Consider the following 18,097-nt stretch of genomic DNA (forward strand, 5'->3'; position numbering starts at 1 on the left):
AACCTCCGCCTCCTGGGTTCAGGCAATCCTCCTGCCTCAGCCTCCTGAGTAGCTGGGATTATAAGCACGCACCACCATGCCCAGCTAATTTTTTTGTATTTTTAGTAGAGACGGGGTTTCACCTTGTTGACCAGGATAGTCTCGATCTCCTGACCTTGTGATCCACCCGCCTCGGCCTCCCAAAGTGCTAGGATTACAGGCTTGAGCCACCACGCCCGGCCTTATTTTTTGTATTTTTAATAGAGACAGGGTTTCACCATGTTGACCAGGATGGTCTCGATCTCTTGACCTCGTGATCCACCCGCCTCGGCCTCCCAAAGTGCTGGGATTACAGGCGTGAGCCACCGCGCCTGGCCTATAGACCACATGTTGTTCACCCATTCATCCATCGATGGGCACTCAGGTTGCTTCTACCTTTTGGCTCTTGTGAATAATGTTACCATGAACATGAGTGTACAAATATCTCTTAGAGACCCTGCTTTCAGGTTTTTTTGGATATATATACCCAGATGTTAGGTCACGTGGTCTTGCTCTGTCACCCAGGCTGGAGTGCAGTGGCAGGATCTCGGCTCATTGCAAACTCCACCTCCCAGATTTGAGTGATTCTGCTGCCTCATCCTCCCAAGCTGGTATCGAGCTCTGGACCTGAAGTGATCCGCCCGCCTGGGCCTCTCACAGTGCTGGGATTGATTACAGGTGTGAGCCACCGTGCCCGGCCTGCACCCTTTTGCATCCCCATCAGCAGTACCCAGTATTTTGCATGTCTTCCGTCCAGTGTTGATTTAGTGTTTGCACATCTCTACACCGCATCCTTGTCTCCTGCTTCTCAGCCCTTGTCTGGGTTCCCAGAGCTTTCGTATCAGGGAGTGCCCAGGTCGTTGTGCTCATTGGACCGATGGGAAGATGAGGTCTCCAGAGGAGAAATGACCTCTCCCAGACCCCAGGGCTGATTCGCAGACCTTCCATTTCACGCTTTGCTTCCTGAGTAGCTGATTCGGGCTCTGGCACTCCCTGGCGTGCCTTCATCCCAGGGCCCCTGCAGTCCTTCCACTTCTCACTGGCGCTGTGGTTCCTGTCCCCACAGGTCCAACGGGTGCTCCTCCAAGCGGAGCCTTGGAGGGCAAGGCCGGCACCATTACCTCCAACGAGTGGAGCTCTCCCAACTCCCCCGAGGGGAGCAACGTCTCTGGGGGCAGTCAGGCACTGGACAAGCCCATTGACAATGATGCAGAGGGCGTGTGGAGCCCGGACATCGAGCAGAGTTTCCAGGAGGCCCTGGCCATCTACCCGCCCTGCGGCCGGCGCAAAATCATCCTGTCGGACGAGGGCAAGATGTACGGTAAGGAGCCCATCAGGTTCAGCCCTGGACCTGAAGCTGAGGTAAGGGGCGGACACCCTAACCTCGGGGGTCCTGCCACGCCACGGAGGGGGATGACTGCTTGGGCCTTCTTTGGTTGGACACTGCTTTCTTCCTTCCTGGGTTCCCAAGGGATGGGGGTATCTGAGGAGAAGCCTTTGAGGGGACTTGGAGGGTGGGGTCCCTGGGGGTGAGCAGCTGTGGGACTGAGAAACTTGGAAAGGGTGAGTCTGGGTGGGGTAGAACATGCCTCCAGAGCAGGTGGGGAGCCACCCCACAAGTTGTATCCCACAGGTGCCTGACCACCAGACTGCCCCGCTTGGCTGGCAGGATGCTCACTCATCCTCTCTTTCACTCATTCACTCACTCACTCATGCAGCAAACACCTATGGAGCCTTCTGTGTGCCTGGTGTGGGTCAGGCGGGTGTAGTCCCAGCCCATTGTCTGAGTTGTGGGGAATGTGAGCTCACAGATAGATACCTGTTCTACAAGGCAGACTGGAACACTCCTAGGAGAGGCAGGGTGCTGGACACTACTCCCCTAGGAAAGGCCCCCCGCAACCCAGTAGAGGCTCACCAGAAACGGCTTGATCTTTGTGAGTGGCTGGGGTTGCGAACACAAGAGAAACTGTGCAGTGCCACATGGGAAGGACCGAGCCGTTGGCATAGGGCTGCCATGACTTGTGGATGGAAGAGGGGGCACCTGGAAAAATGAAGCAGGGGCTGGGCACAGTGGCTCACTCAAGCCTGTCATTCCAGCACTTTGGGAGACCCAGGTGGGAGGATCACTTGAGGCCAGCAGTTTGAAACCAGCCTGGGTAACAAAGCAACACAGCATCTCTAGTAAAAATTAAAAAAAAAAAAAAAAAAAAAAAAAAAATAGCTGGCTGTGGTGGCGCTAGCCTGAAGTCCCAATTGGTGGGGCAGAGGGTGGGGATCCGAGGCGGAAAGATCACCTGAGCCCAGGAGGTCAAGGCTGCAGTGAGCTGTGATCACACTGCTGTACTCCCGCCTGGGTGCCTGAGTAAGCCCCTGTCTCAAAAAAAAAAGAGAAGTGAAGCAAGAGTAAAAACTGAACAGCTGTTGGAGGGCCCAGATCAGGCTTCTGTTCCCATTGGAAAGTCCTCTAGGAACCCCAGCTCAAAGCAGTGGTCCTAGGCAGGAGTGAGAGCCCTGAGTGGGTCTCTAAATGGCTGAAGTCAGTCATGACAGGGGGCCCCTGCCTGGCTTCCAGCAAGATGGCCCAGACCAGCTCACCTGCCCACCTCCACGGGTTTCCATTCATTTCTCCCCCACACCCAACGCTGGTACCATCCCCACCACTGTTTTGCTCGGCTTCCCCAGAGTCTCCCTTACTTCTGGGTTGGCCCTCCTGACCGCCCCTGCTCTGACCACTTATTGCTCTGATGGTTGCTTATTTTTTCTTTTTCTTTTTTTTTTAATATGAAGTCTTGCTCTGTCACCCAGGCTGGAGTGCAGTGGTGCAATCTCAGCTCACTGCAGCCTCCGCCTCCTGGCTTAAAGTGATTGTTCTGCCTCAGCCTCCCAAGTAGCTGGGTCTACAGGCACGTGCCACCGTTCCCAGCTGAGTTTTATATTTTTAGTAGAGATAGGGTTTTGTCATATTGGTCAGGCTGATCTCGAACTTCTGACCTCAAAAGTCCACCTGCCTCTACCTCCCAAAGTGCTGGGATTAAAGGCGTGAGCCACCATGCTTGGCCTATATTTTTTATTTTTTACAATTATGTATATTTTATGTGCATAGCTTAAAATATAAAATTGTAGTACAAGGTTTAAAGCAGAAACAGAAGTCCTTTGGCCCTCTTCTGCTCATTCTCAAGTATAACTTCCTAGATGCCAACTCTTTCACCTCTTTTTTTTTCCTACCATTGCATCTGATTTCTTCTTTCTTTTTTTCTTTGCATCTGTATTTCTAAATAAAATATTTGAACCTGTTTATGGTAGTTAAGATGAAGTTTGGCTTTAACAGATCCCAAATAACAATGCTTATGTGAGAGAAATTTCCTTCTCTCTCCTATAAATGTCTGGAGGGTGGGTAGTCCAGGGAAGGTATGACAGCTTTGCTCCATGAAGCTCCCAGGAACCCAGGATGTGTCCGTCTTGTGGCTCATGAGCATGCCCTCCATTGTGAATGTTCCCTTAAGGCCCAAGCAGCTGCTACAGCTCCAGGAGTTAAATTGTAGCTAGCAGACAGGAGAATGAGATGAAGAAGAGTGACCTGGCTACAATTAAGGAAGACACTGGGAAGCTAACCCCTGACATATTTACTGGCCAAAACCTGTACTTAAGAGCAAGAGACATTGGAAAATCCAGCAATGCACTGCCATAGCCCTCTATAGCTATGGGAAAGGGATAACAATTAGAGGGGAGGGACTGGCTGTCTTTGGCACTTTTAGTTTTCGATTTTGCAATTCTAGACACTCTTTGTTTACTTACTATGGACATTTAGGATTGAGATCGCTTATATCCCTCATATCCTATGTCTTACCACCTAGCAGCCTTCATGCTTCTTCCCATAGTTTAGGGGTTTTTCTTGTTTTGTTTTTTTGTTTTTTGGTTTTCTTTTTTGAATTGGAGTCTCTTTCTGTCACCAGGCTAGAGTGCAGTGGAATAATCTTGGTTCACTGCAGCCTCCGGCTCCTGGGTTCAAGCAGTTCTCCTGCCTCAGCCTCCTGAGTAGCTGGAATGACAGGCATGTGCCACCACGCCCAGCTAATTTTTGTATTTTTAGTAGAGACAGGGGTTCACCATGTTGGCCAGGCTGGTCTTGATCTCTTAATCTTGTGATTAAGAAGCCCACCTCGGCTTCCCAAAGGTGTGAGCCACTGCACCTGGCCAAATTTTTTTTTTTTTTTTTTTTTTTGGAGACATGGTCTCCTCCCAGGCTGGAGTGCAGTGGCACAATCACAGCTTACTGTAGCCTCGACATCTTGGGCTCAAGAGCAATCCTCTTACCTCAGCGCCCTGAGTAGCTGGGACTAGGTACATACGACCATGCCTGGCTAACTTTAAAATTTTTTATGGAGGCTGGGCGTGGTGACTCATGCCTGTAATCCCAGCACTTGGGGAGGCCGAGGCAGGTGGATCACTTGAGGTCAGAAGGTGAGGAGACCAGCCTGGCCAACATGATGAAACTGTGTCTCTACTAAAAATACAAAAATTAGCCAGGTGTCAGGGTGGCCTGTGCCTGTAGTCCCAGCTGCTTGGGAGGCTGAGGCAGGAGAATCGCTTTAACCCAGGAGGAAGAGGTTGTAGTGAGCCAAGATGGCACCACTGCACTCCAGCCTGGGCGACAGAGCAAGACTCTGTCTCAAAAGAAAAGTAAAAAACAAAAAAATAATTTTTTTATAGAGATGATGTCTCCGTGCCTTGGGGAGGTTGGTCTCAAAGTCCTGGGCTTAAGCCATCCTCTTACCTCGACCTCCCAAAGTGGTGGGACTACAGGCATGAGCCACTTGCCCAGCCTTCCCTAGTTTTTGATTAAACTTATATTTAAGACTTTAATATTTTTGCAAAGTAAATATTGGTCACAGCTGTTCCATGTAGTTTTACATTTCTTTTCTCATACGACTTTTTGGTTTTCCTGGAGATAATGTTCTTGATTTTTTTCATTTGCTCACTTGTTTCTACATCTATCATTAGTTTATCTTTAAACATTTCAGAAAAGAGAAAATTCTCACTCTCTCTCTCTCTCTCTTTTTTTTTTTTTTTTTGAGACGGAGTTTCGCTCTTGTTACCCAGGCTGGAGTGCGATGGCGCGATCTCGGCTCACCGCAACCTCCGCCTCCTGGGTTCAGGCAATTCTCCTGCCTCAGCCTCCTGAGTAGCTGGGATTACAGGCACGCGCCACCATGCCCAGCTAATTTCTTGTATTTTTAGTAGAGACGGGGTTTCACTATGTTGACCGGGATGGTCTCGATCTCTTGACCTCGTGATCCACCCGCCTCGGCCTCCCAAAGTGCTGGGATTACAGGCTTGAGCCACCGCGCCTGGCTTTCTTTTTTTTTTTTTCTTAAGAGACAGGGTCTTGCTGTGTCACCCAGGCGGGAGTGCAGTGGCACAGTCATAGTTCCCTGCCTCACTGCAGGCTCAACCTCCTGGGCTCAAGAGGTCCTGCCACCTCAGTCTCCCAAGTAGTTAGGACTACAGGCAAGTATCATCTTGCCTGGCTACTTTTTTTAGTTTTTGTGGAGATGGGGCCTTACTCTGTTGCCCAGGCTGATCTCGAACTCCTGGGCTCAAGTGGTCTTGCCTGGGCCTCCCAGAGTGGTAGGATTACAGTAGTGAGCCACTGTACCTGGCCTAAAATTCTGTTACTATGATCCAGTATACCAGGAGGTCTAAGATTTTTTTTCTCCTAGAAGTAAGCCTCCCCAAGGCCTCTGCCCTCTTGCTTTATTCTATACCAGATGCCCCCCAGACCTGTTGCACAGCTGCCCTCCTGGGATTTTCTTTCTCTACATCCTGTGAAGTCCCTTCCACTTCTACTCGTGAAAGTTTGCTTCTTACTTTTTTTTTTTTTTTGAGACGGAGTTTCGCTCTTGTTACCCAGGCTGGAGTGCAATGGCGCGATCTCGGCTCACCGCAACCTCCGCCTCCTGGGCTCAGGCAATTCTCCTGCCTCAGCCTCCTGAGTAGCTGGGATTACAGGCATGCGCCACCATGCCCAGCTAATTTTTTTTGTATTTTAGTAGAGACGGGGTTTCACCATGTTGACCAGGATGGTCTCGATCTCTTGACCTCGTGATCCACCCGCCTCAGCCTCCCAAAGTGCTGGGATTACAGGCTTGAGCCACCGCGCCCGGCCGCTTCTTACTTTCAGTGCCTGGGGAAGCATCATGGGGGAGACAGCTGTGTGTGGAGCACCTGGGAGTGCTTGGTGTTTTGGGGGCTTCACATAGGTTGTTCCCATTTAGCCAGAAGGGGGTCTGGGACCCCCAGGCTCTTTCTCCTGCTTTGGTGGAGGAGGGGAAGGATATTGATTGTGAGCTTAGGTGTGGAATGAGAAAGGGCAGGGGGAGGATAGGGAAGGGCAGGCGGCTTGGCTGGGGAGCCATGGTATGTGCCCTGGCCCTTTACAGGGCAGGTCTGTGTTCTTTAGAGGTAGAGATGGGCTGGAAAACCTAAGTGTGCATGAGGCATCCACCAAGGGGCAAGGGTGGAGGGCGCTGCGGGCATCTGGGAGGGTCTGTGGAGATGCCAGAACGTAGTAAATCAGCAGACATCTGTAGAATTGAGCACCCCTGAGGACCAAGGGCTTTGAGTACTTGTTTTTTGGTGCTCTGTGTGTGTGTGTGTGTGTGTGTGTGTGTGTGTGTGTTAAAATATAAGTAACATTTTCCATTTTAATCATTATAGTTTTCAGTTTATAATTGATAACATTAAATATATTCCTATTGATAAACAGCTATCACTACCACCCATCGCCAGAAATAGTTCATTTCAAAGCAAAATTCTTTACCTTTTAAACAACAATTCCCCATTCTCGCCATCCTCCTCACCCTCCAGCCCTGGCAACCACCGTTCTGCTTTCAATTTGTAAGTTTGACTCCTTTAGGTACCTGATATAAGTGGAATCATACAACATTTGCCGTTTCGTGACTGGCTAATTTCACAGCACAAGGTCGTCAATGTTTACCTGTGTTGTAACCTAGGTCAGAGTCTCCTTCCTTTTTAAGGCTGAGTAATATTCCACTGTATAGATGAATGGATTCTGTTTATCCACTCAACTGCCGACGGACATTTGGGTGGATGCTTAGTTTTATTTAGTTGTCATAGGTAGATGTTTCTGTCCCTGCTTCAGATATAAAGATATTGGGGTTGAGACTGTGACCAAGCCTGGGGATTCACCAGGCTGTGGGTCTCTTGCAGGCCTTGGGTTGGAATTCTCTTTGACGGGAGGGAAGCCACTGTCTTGGGGAAGCAGATTGAAAATGGTTTGGCAAACTGTTCTGGCCATGTTGGCATCTCAGATGCTGCTCCTCCCCTGTGCTGAGACCCAGGGAGGGGCATAGGGTGGGGACAATGGGGGGTACCTGGAGGAAGAGTGAGGAGGGGCAGAGGCGCTGCTTCACTGAGCTTCATGACACGTCAGCGCTCTCAGCCTCTTTCGATCCTTTCGAGGGTCCCTTCAAGGAGGAAGGAATGACATCTTTGCTTGAAGATGCAGAATGGAAGTTCAGAGAAGCCAAGACTTTCTCCCAGTCTCTCAAGTCGGAAGTGGAGAGTGGGGCTTGAACCCAGTTCTCCTGCCTCCAGACTTGGCGCTCCTCTGTCAGCTGAAAGGCTTTGCTCCTCCCCTGCCTGGCCCTGGCTCCAGGTGGGTCAGGCCCTGGGCAGGGACCTGGAGGCTGCACTGCAGGCTCTGACAAGCACCGCCCAGCCCCCACAGCACCTGTCCTGCATGAGAATAGGCCCTGCTGGGATCCAGACACCCGCTTACCCCGTCTCTTCTTACCAGTCCCAAGGCAGGACTGTGTGGGGCGTTGATGGAGGGCTCTGGCCAGGCAGAGCTGACCAGTCCGGCTGGGAGCTATAGATAGCTCTGAGCTCACCCCAGTGTGTGGGATGGGCCCTCGGGGAGGCGGAACAGGAGGCCGAGCTGAGAGCTGACTCAGACAGCGCACTGTGGCTGCGCCCCTCCCGTCTTCTCATCTTCCCTTGGGGGACCTGTGCTTCCCATCCTCTGTGTACCCCAGCCCCATTCTGAGCCCCCAGCTGCTTCCAGCATCCCCAAGAGCTCTGGTCTTTTCTCCCCGCTCACCATCCTGCATCCAAAGGCCACAACAAGTCCTTTTCCAAGTGGGCTGGCCCGGTGGGGTATGGGGTAGGGCTGAGAGGATGATTCCTGACCTGGGGACCTGGCCTTAGCTGTTTGAGGACAGGGGTTAGGCCTGCTCCGAGCTCCGGCCACTGCACACCCAGCATAGGACACACTGACCAGGGCCGGCCAGGCAGACATGCAGATGACATACAAAGCAGCGCGACAGATTAACACCTGCTATTTCTGAGCTAAGTCTCCCACGCTTGTTGGCCCCAGCCCTCCCCTTGAGTACCTCTCCCCATCCTGGGCAGGCTCCTGGGCCCAGGGTGCCGGCCTTCTTCTGTTCACGGCTGCTTCCATTTCTGCCCTGTCACTGTGTGACCCTCCCCCGGCACAGCCAGCGCTGGCCACTGTGACCTCCTTTGGCCAGGCTCGCAGTCGGCCTAGCCTAGTGTGCAGGTGGTGGGATTCAAGCGACTTCTCACCCCTTCTGTCTGCTTCCGCCTTCGCTGCTGCTCACACTCAGTGCTGGCTGGCTCCGGGGGTTCCTCTGCATTCATCCCTTTCTGTCTGCTCTGCTTCTCACCTTCCTGAGGTTGCTTTTGACTTCCACGAGCCTTCCGTCTCTTCTTTTCCCTGCCTGTCTCTGCTTCTCCTCTCCTGTGTTCTCAGGTGGGCCAACCCATTAGCAGCCTATCAGTCTCATTAAGCGCCACCCACCCTGGGCAGGTGGGGCTGAGGCCGTGTGGTCTCTGCTCCCCACGACTTCATGTTCTAATGAGAAGGGCAGGAGAAACTTCTTTGGACAGTTAGCCACCCAGGCAGACACCGGGGCTGTGCATAGCTAATATTAACCAGATGGCTGGGGTATCTTGGGAGTCTTCCTGAAGGAAGCAGAGCTGAGGGCAGGTGCTTGTCTTGGTCTGTTTTCTCTTGTTTATAACAGAATACCTGAAACTGGGTAATTTATAAAGAAAGAGTTTATTCCTTGAAGTTACAGAGGCTGGGAAGTCCAAGGTCGAGGGGCTGCATCTGTGAGGACCTTTGTGCTTCAGGGACTCTGCAGAGTCCCGAGGTGGTGCAGGCATTCTGTGGCAAGGGGCCAAGTGTGCGTGTTCATGCCTCTTCCTCTAAGACAGCCACCAGTCCCCCTCCCGTGCTAGCCCGCTAGCCCGTTAATCCTTGAGTGGGTGACTCCATCATGAGGGCAGTGCCCTCAGGGCCCCATCACTCCTAAAGGCCCCACCTGTCAATACTGCCACATTGGGGATTACAGTTCAACATGAATTTTGGAGGGGACAAATAATCCAACCATAGCAGTGCTCCAGGCAAGGGGGAGGAGAGAATGTGAGTATCGGCCTAGAGGCAGGTTGTTGCATGGTGGGTTTGGGGGTCCCTGGTGGAGGATCTGGGCAAAGCACTGTTGATTCATCAGACTATCGCAGGTGAAGGGATCCCCTCGTTTTGTGGATGAGTCACACAGCTAATAAGAGGCAGAACGGGGACCAGACTCAGGCAGACTCTTTTCGGAAAGGTGGTGGGACAGAAGTCAGGGAGTCTCACCCGGGTGCCTGCCCCCACTTCTTCACCGTGGCCTCATTCCTGGGATTCTCCGCTCCTCTTTGCTTTGTTGCCCTGTGGGTTTCCAGCTGCTCCCGTGCTCCTCCCTATGGGTTATGACACTGATTTCAGGCGCCTGGAGGCCTGATGATGGGAGCCTACGTTCACATCTCTTCTGCCCCTGAGAGCCGGTGTGACTTTGGGCAAGTTATTTAACCTCTCTGGGCTTCATTTCCCTTTTGTGAAGTGGGGGTCATAATACTGCTGCCTTGGACGGGGGAGTGTTTTGGTTTTATTTATTTTATTGTGGAAAAATACACATTATGTAAAATTTACCATTTAAGCCATTTTTATGTGTACAGGTCAGTGGCATCAAGTACATTTCACTTTTTTTTTTGAGATGGAGTTTTTGCTCTTGTTACCCAGGCTGGAGCGCAATGGCACGATCTCGCCTCACCGCAACCTCCGCCTCCTGGGTTCAAGTAATTCTCCTGCCTCAGCCTCCTGAATAGCTGGGATTACAGGCACACGCCACCATGCCCAGCTGATTTTTTGTATTTTTAGTAGAGACAGGGTTTCACCATGTTGACCAGGATGGTCTTGATCTCTCGACCTCCTGATCCACCCGCCTCGGCCTCCCAAAGTGCTGGGATTACAGGTTTGAGCCACCGCGCCCGGCCCATTTCACTTTTTTATGCAGCCATCGTCAACACCCATTTCCAGAACTTTTCCATCATCTCAAATAAAGATTTTGGCCCAGGCGTGGTGGTTCACACCTGTAATCTCAGCACTTTGGGAGGCTGAGGTGGGCGGATCATGAGGTCAGGAGTTCAAGACCAGCCTGGCCAATATAGTGAAACCCCATCTCTACTAAAAATACAAAAATTAGGCCGGGCACTGTGGCTCACACCTGTAATCCCAGCACTTTGAAAGGCTGAGCGGGGCAGATCACAAGATCAGGTGTTCGAGACCAGCCTGACCAACATGGTAAAACCTCATCTCTATTAAACATACAGAAATTAGCTGGGCATGGTGGCACATGCCTGTATTCCCAGCTACTGAGGAGGCTGAGGCAGGAGAATCGCTAGAACTGGGGAGACGGAAGTTGCAGTGAGCCAAGGTTATGCCGCTGTACTCCAGCCTGGGCAACAGAGTGAGACTCTGTCTCAAAAATATATATATCAGCCAAGATGGTGGCATGCACCTGTAGTCTCGAGCTACTCAGAGGTTGCAGTGGCTTGAACCCAGGAGGCAGAGGTTGCAGTGAGCTGAGATCATGCCACTGCACTCCAGCCAGATCCTGTCTCAACAACAACAAAAAGAAATTCTGTACCCATTAAACAATAATTCTCCATTCCCCTCTGTACCTAGCCCCTGGTAACCTGTTTGATTTTCTCTCTCTATGATTTGCCTATTCTAGGCATCTCATGAAAGTGGAATCAGGCCGGGTGCAGTGGCTCACGCCTGTAATCCAGCACTTTGGGAGGCCAAGGCTGGCGAATCACGAGGTCAAGAATTCGAGACCAGCCTGGCCAACACGGTGAAACCCCACCTCTACTAAAAATGCAAAATTAGAGGCGTATGCCTGTAATCCCAGCTACTCTGGAGACTGAGGCAGGAGACTCTCTTAAACCCAGGAGGCAGAGGTTCCAGTGAGCTGAGATCATGCCACTGCACTTCAGTGTAGGCAACAGAGCTAGACTCCATCTCAAAAAAAAAAAAAGTGGTAGCAGGCTAGATGTGGTGGCTCACGCCTATAATCCCAGCACTTTGGGAGACCAATGGCAGAGGTGGGCGGATCCCTTGAGGTCAGGACTTCGAGACCAGCTTGGCCAACGTGGTGAAACCCTGTCTCTACTGAAAATACAAAATTACAAAATTAACTGGGTGTGTTGGTGCACGCGTGTAATCCAGCTATTTGGGAGGCTGAGGCACAAGAATCGCTTGAACCCGGGAGGCAGAGGTTGCAGAGAGCTGAAATCACGCCACTGCATTCCATTCAGGGTGACAGAGTAAGTCTCCATCTTGAGAAAAAAAAAAAAGTGGAATAATACAAAATTTGCCTTTTTGTGTCTGGCGTATTTCACTTGGCATAAGTCCTTAAGGTTCATCCATGTTGCAGCATGTCAGAATTTCCTTCTTTCTTAAGGGTGAGTAATATTCCATTGTACGCATAGACTGCATCTTGTTTATCTGTTCACCGGTGAATGGACATTCATATTGCTTCCACCTTTTGACTGCTGTGACTAATACTGCGATGAACATCGATGAAACGGTATCTATTTGAGTTCTCCTTTCAGTTCTTGTGGGATTGGAATTGCTAGCTCATGTGGTAATTTTACATTTAAGTTTCTGAGGAACCACCAAACTATTTTCCACGGCAGCTGCATCATTTTACATTCCCGCCAGCAGCGAACAAAGGTTCTGATTTATGTATGTCCTCACCAACACTTGTTATGTTCCAGTTTTTGGATCATAGCCATCCTGTTGGGTGTGAAGTGCTGTTTTGTGGTTTTGATTTGCATTTTTCTAATGATTAGTGTTGGGGAGCGTCTTTTCATGAGGTTAATGGAAGAAGACATTGCCTTCTAGTGTTGTAGTAGGATGAGAGCATACAGTAGGTGCCAAATGCACAGCACAGGGGTGAAGGGAACGTGCTTCTGCCCTCAGGGAGCTCACACCGTGGTGGGTCACAGGACTAGGAGGAGACTGAGACAGCTATGGGCACGCCCTCTTGGATGGGGAGCAGGGCAAGCATCTTGAGGCTTCCTGGGGCTGCAAAGCCTAGCTGATTTCACCAGAAGCCTCGGAGCCCTCCAGGGACAATGGTGGGACCAGCTAGAATATCAGGCCCAGTTGATGCCTTCTCAGGCTTCAGTCAGAAGTTCCTTCTCCACAAATAGCCTCCTCCTCCAGGCCCAGGTGTTTAAGGCTTCAGCTGATCCCCGCCTACCTCCCCTACTACAGCCCCCGATTCCAGGCCTTTGGGGATTAGGGTGGGGCAGGGAGGATGGGTCCAGCCTCCTCTCCCTAAGCCCCAGCCTGCAGGCACACAGTGTGGCTGGCTCACTCCACCTGAGGCCTACAACGAACCAAAGATGTCCACGAGCACTTCCACTTGCTCTTGGGTGGGGAGGCTTGCGCCCTCAGATCCTCAGTTCTTTTCAAGTTTGAAAGCTAATAGCATTCTTTATAACAGGGCTTTGTTAACAATATTAACAATCATCACTAACCTTGCTTGGCCCTCTACTGAGTGGCGGGTGCTTTACTTACTCCATGCCATTTAATAGTTTATGACCTAGGGGGTGGGCCGCCATGGAGAGAGGGGTCTCAGCACAGAGGAAACGAGATACAGAAATGACCTAGCCCAGCCAGGATTTTGCAGCTGGGGTAATGATTTGAGTGGTGCTCTGTGACGGAGGTGGCCTGTGTGAGGCTGGGTGTGGGGCTAGGAGAAAGCAAAGATTCTTTGTGGACGCTGCATCAGGAATGTTCCACCCTCAGCCTTTAGGCCAAGGCTCCCATTTCTCCATGGGCAGCCTTCGCCCCTGGTGGGGTGGGGCCGTGGGTGTGAGCTGGGGGCTGTTGGACACATGTGCTCTGACAGATGGGCCCACAGGCTGGCAGGGGTGTCCTTCCCAGCCCCACCCAGGCCTGCCCTGGGGTTGGCTGAGGCCACCTGCCACATTGCGATGCGCAGCTGCCCGACTGGCCTCCTCTGTCCCCAGCCTGTGATCTCAGCCACCAGAGGGAGAAGACCTGCAGCTATGCAGCTAGGGGCAGAGCTGGGACAAGGACAAGCCCCTCCCACTACCACCACCTCTGCTGAGTGCTTTAGGAGTTTCTCAGCGCCATGGCCCTTCCTTGCCAACCTTCCCTGTGGTTCTCACGCTCTACTCTAGGCCCATGCTCCCTCTCCCTTCCGCACTTGCGCCTGACTGTGGGAGCCTCCCAGTGTCTACATGATCCAGGACACTTTGGCTGCCCCCAGCGCTGGGTACCACTGTCCACGAGTGATGGGCAGGACCTCAGGTCCAAACAGTCGGCTCTCCCTCCAGGCCCTTGCCTCATGCAGAGACTCAGGAATTGGGGGATCGATCCAAAGGGAAGGGGCAGCATTGTCCCTTGCGAGGAAGCTCAGCCCTGTCAGGTTCGCACATCCCCAGGTGAAGCAGCCAGCATGTAATAGTGTCAAAGCACTGGGGACAGCCTCAGAAAACATACCTTCGCGTGGTGCCTGGGACACTAGCAAGCCGTGAGACCGTGAATAAGTCATTTCCCCTCTCTGGGCTTCCATTCTATCTTTATCAGGCTAACCAGGACCTCTGAGGTCACCTGGTCCAGCCCTGCTTCTAAGAGAAGTGGCCTCCAATTCCATGTTGCTCAGGAGTGGTACTATGCTGCAGTCACAGATGGGCACTGGCACCAGACTATATGGACCCGAATCTCAGCCACATGCTTGCCTGTGACCCTGAAGAAATCTCTCAACCTTGCTGTGCCTCAGTTTCCCTGTCTGTAGCATGGATGACAGTACCACCCTCATGGAGCTGTTGTGAGGATCGAAAGGGTGAATGCAGATACAGCTGTCACAGGATGCATATCCGTATCCACACAGAAATTTGCTCTGATGAGGTGTGCAGCAAGTGTTCATTGTCATAACATTGTCACAGGAGTGGCAGACCACAGCAGCTCCCTCTGTATGTAAAGCCTGGATTAGATGCCAGCTGGTCTAGAGGCAGTGGAATGGCCGCTTTGACCTCTAGAGCACCCTCAGTAGCAGGAAGGAAGCTGCTTGGTTTCCACTGGCTCACACACCCACAGACACCCACACTTCACTCCCCGGCAGTGGAATCCTCAACTGCTGGCCTCACTCCTGACCAGCACAGTGAGGCTGGAGGGTCTGAGATGAGCCAGCAAGGGAGAGGAGGAGGGGGCTCCACAGGCAGCCAGGGAAAAAGCACAACGTTAACAAATACAAACCTGGAGGACAGTGTGCCAAGTGAAATAGGCTGGGCACGGAAGGACAAATGCCGAGTCTCACTTAGAGGTGGAATCTAAAACAGTGGTGCTCACAGCAGCAAAGAGTAGAGTGGTGGTTATCGGAGGCTGGGGCGGGGGCAGTGGGGAAATGTGGGTCAAATAATACAGTTTCAGTTAGATGGGGAAATGTTTAGGTTTGGTTTTTCCATTTTTTTTTTTTTGTATTGTTTTGTTTTGAGACAGGGTCTTACTCTTCCAGGCAGGAGTGCAGTGGTGCGATCACAGCTCACTGCAGCCGCAATCTCCTGGACTCAAGTGATCCTCCTGCCTCAGCTTCCTGAGTAGCTGGGACTACAGGCATGTACCACCACACCTGGCTAATTTTTTATTTTTATTTTTTGTAGAGATGGGGTGGGTCTTACGAATTTGCCCAGGCGAATCTTGAATTCCTGGGCTCAGGGGATCTTCCTGCCTTGGTTTCCCAAAGTGCTGGGATTATAGGTGTGAGTCATGAAGCCTAGTCAAGGAGGAGTGTTTTTGGAGACCTGTTCCGCAGCGTGGTGACGTGGTGACTACAGTGAATAATAACGTATTGCATTTTTCTTTCTTTTCTTTTCTTTTTTTTTTTTGGTAATCAGTTATTTAATTAGATTATTAGGACATTTAAAATACCAATTTGTGAGGATAAATTCCATTTGTTAGGGCAGACACAGATCGCAGGTAGCCCTGGAGCTGAGGAATAGCTTTGATTTTTGATAAAATTTGTGAGTTCACAGCTTTCTGATCAATCTTGCGCTGCTCTGTAATCTCGTATTTCTCTTTTTCTGTGTCGAAGATCTCACCTTCCTGGTGTCTGGGCTTTCGCAGCTTCTTCTTGAACTAAGCGTCAGTAAGATGTTTTGGGATTTTTACATTGCTGATGTCAATTTTGGTTGAGGTGGCAATGACAAATTTCTGGTGCGTTCTTCGCAGAGGAACTCGATTGAGGACCAGAGGTCCAGTCACAAGTAATAAGCCACCAGCCAGCTGCTTCAGGAAAACCACCCTCTTGCCCCTGTGGCGACCAGTGAGGATGATTAGAATTGTCCCGGGGGTAATGCTGGCTCGCATTTGCTCATGTGCTGACTAAAGGGTTTTTTGCCATGGCTCAACAGCTTTCGAGGCACATCTTCGGTAGGATAATACCGAGGCGTTTTGCAAAGTTTAACCACCCGGGTACCGCCGTTTTTGTCACCAGCAACTGGTTTTGTAACCGTTGCAAGAACCTTCTCCTTCTTTTTCTTTTGAACCTTGGATTTAGCCGCTGAGTACTTCTCTTGTACATGGCCTTTCTGGAATACATGGCAGTCGGGAACACCTGCCGATTCCTCTGACAAGAACAGGATTGCGGCTGCCATGGGGCTTCCCCTTCTTGGGCTTTTTAGCCTTGAGGTTACCCTTTTTCACTTTGCTACGAGCATCAGCCTTCTTGGCTTCCGGTTTCTTCTCTTTAGTATCCGGCTTCTCAACTTTTTCACCCGCCACCCTGCAAGATGGGAAAGACCGTATTGCATTTTTCAAAAGTGCTAAGAGAGTAAATTTCATGTGCACATCATGAAAATGACAGGTGTTTGAAATGATGGGTATATTAGTTTGATGTAATCATTCCATGTTGTATGCATATATCATAACATCGCTTTGTACCCCATAAATACAGGTTGAGCATTCCAAATCTGAAAATCCAAAATCTGAAATACTCCAAAGTTCAAAACTTTTTGAGTGCCAATGTGACACTCAAAGGAGATGCTCATTGGCCCATTTTGGATTTTAGGTTTAGGGATGCTCAGCTGGCAAGAATATAATGTGGATATCCCCCAAATCTGAAAAGACCCAAAATCTGGAATGCTTCTGGTTCAAAGCATTTTTAGATAAGCGCTATTCAACCAGTATGTACAATTTAAAAAGAAAGAAAAAAATACAAAGATGGGCCAAGCGTGGTGGCTCACACCTGTAATCCCAGCACTTTGGGAGGCCAAGGTGGGCAGGTTACTTGAGGTCAGGAGTTCAAAACCAGCCTGGCCACCATGGTGAAACCCTGTCTCTACTAAAAATATAAAAATTAGCCAGTTGTGGTGGTGCACACCTGTTACTTCACCTGTTATTTCAGCTACTTGGAGGCTGAGGCGGGAGAATCACTTGAACCTGGGAGGCAGAAGTTGCAGTGAGCTGAGATCACACCAGCTGCACTCCAGCCTGGGCAACAGAGTGAGACTCCATCTCAAAAAAAGAAAAAAAAAAAAAAGAAGATGCCTGAGCCTGCCTTAGACCCCTTGGTGCAGCTCCTGTCCTGCCCCCTTACCAGCCTCTCGCCCAGGGCTCAGATGGTCTTTCTGGCAGCAGAGCCTAGAGCCTTGTGGCAGAGGGTGAGGGTAATAGTGGGCTGTGCATGGGCTGAGTCCTCTGTGATGTTTGGGGTGAGGGTTTCAGCTGATGGGTGGCCGGGGTCTCCCCACTGCTGCTCACCACAGGCTGCAAAGGAAGCAGCACTGTTAAGGGGTGGTCCTGCCTGGTTTTTGAGAGGAGGTTCCATTAACTAAGTATCCTCGCTGGGCCGCCATATTTGAACACCTGAGCCAAGCAAGAGTCATACCAGGGCAGTTAGTCCTAGATCTGTCCATCGTCCCCAAAGGTTTTTAACCTAATTTTGTACTTCAAAAATTATTTTTTTTTCAAAGAAATCTTCCCAATTTCTTTCCTTTTTTTTTTCTTCTGAGATGGAGTTTCGCTCTTGTTCCCCAGGCCGGAGTGTAATGGCCTGATCTCGGCTCACTGTTCAAGCGATTCTCCTGCCTCAGCCTCCTGAGTAGCTGGGATTACAGGCGTGAGCCACTACGCCTGGCCAAACTTTCTAATTTCTAAATGTCTTAGCTTCGCAAAAATCTGGGTTTGCTCATGTACAGAAAAATTCAGTGAGACCAGGATAGGACAGCACTTTGAAAGTTGTGTCGGACTAATCAGAAGTAAAAGGTTATTTGCGTTTATTTAACTCACCCTTTTGTCTTAAAAGGCATTTATTTAACTTACCCCTTTGTCTTAAAATAGTTACAGGACATCTGACCAGCATCTTAACATTCATTCCCTCGTCATTCAGGCAGCAAGTATTTATCGAGAGCCTACAATGTGCAAGCAGTTTTCTGGATATTGAGTATAAATAAGTGAATAAATAGACCAAGAATCCCGATTCACAGTGAATTGGGATTCTTGGTCTATTTATTCTGATGGGGATAGGGGTATAGACAGTACTCAAATAAGTTAGATTATATAGTATGCTAGAAGGTGCCATGGAGAAAAGTAAAGGCAGTGGGAAGTGCCAGGGTGGGCAGGTAGGGGTATGATTTCAGCCCTCAGTGGGGTGGTCGGGGAAGAGAGAGAATGGCA

General features: G+C 50.5%; 1 protein-coding gene across 3 annotated transcripts in view; it reads left to right on the forward strand.

The window, feature by feature from the left end:
- Positions 1 to 1,246: 1,246 nt before the first annotated feature.
- Positions 1,247 to 18,097, forward strand: part of TEAD4 (TEA domain transcription factor 4) — a 56,396-nt gene continuing 39,545 nt past the window's right edge. For 2 of the 3 annotated variants that reach the window (XM_010330040.3, XM_010330042.3), the window contains exon 1: positions 1,247 to 1,339. In XM_010330040.3, the coding sequence (XP_010328342.1) occupies positions 1,333 to 1,339 (7 nt within the window). In that variant the 5' untranslated portion in view covers positions 1,247 to 1,332. Of the gene's footprint in view, positions 1,340 to 8,595; positions 8,813 to 18,097 lie in introns of those variants that run through there. The other variant, XM_010330043.3, reaches the window with a different exon arrangement.

This window comes from Saimiri boliviensis, chromosome 7 (assembly GCF_048565385.1).
Source record: "Saimiri boliviensis isolate mSaiBol1 chromosome 7, mSaiBol1.pri, whole genome shotgun sequence".
Taxonomy (NCBI): domain Eukaryota; kingdom Metazoa; phylum Chordata; class Mammalia; order Primates; family Cebidae; genus Saimiri; species Saimiri boliviensis.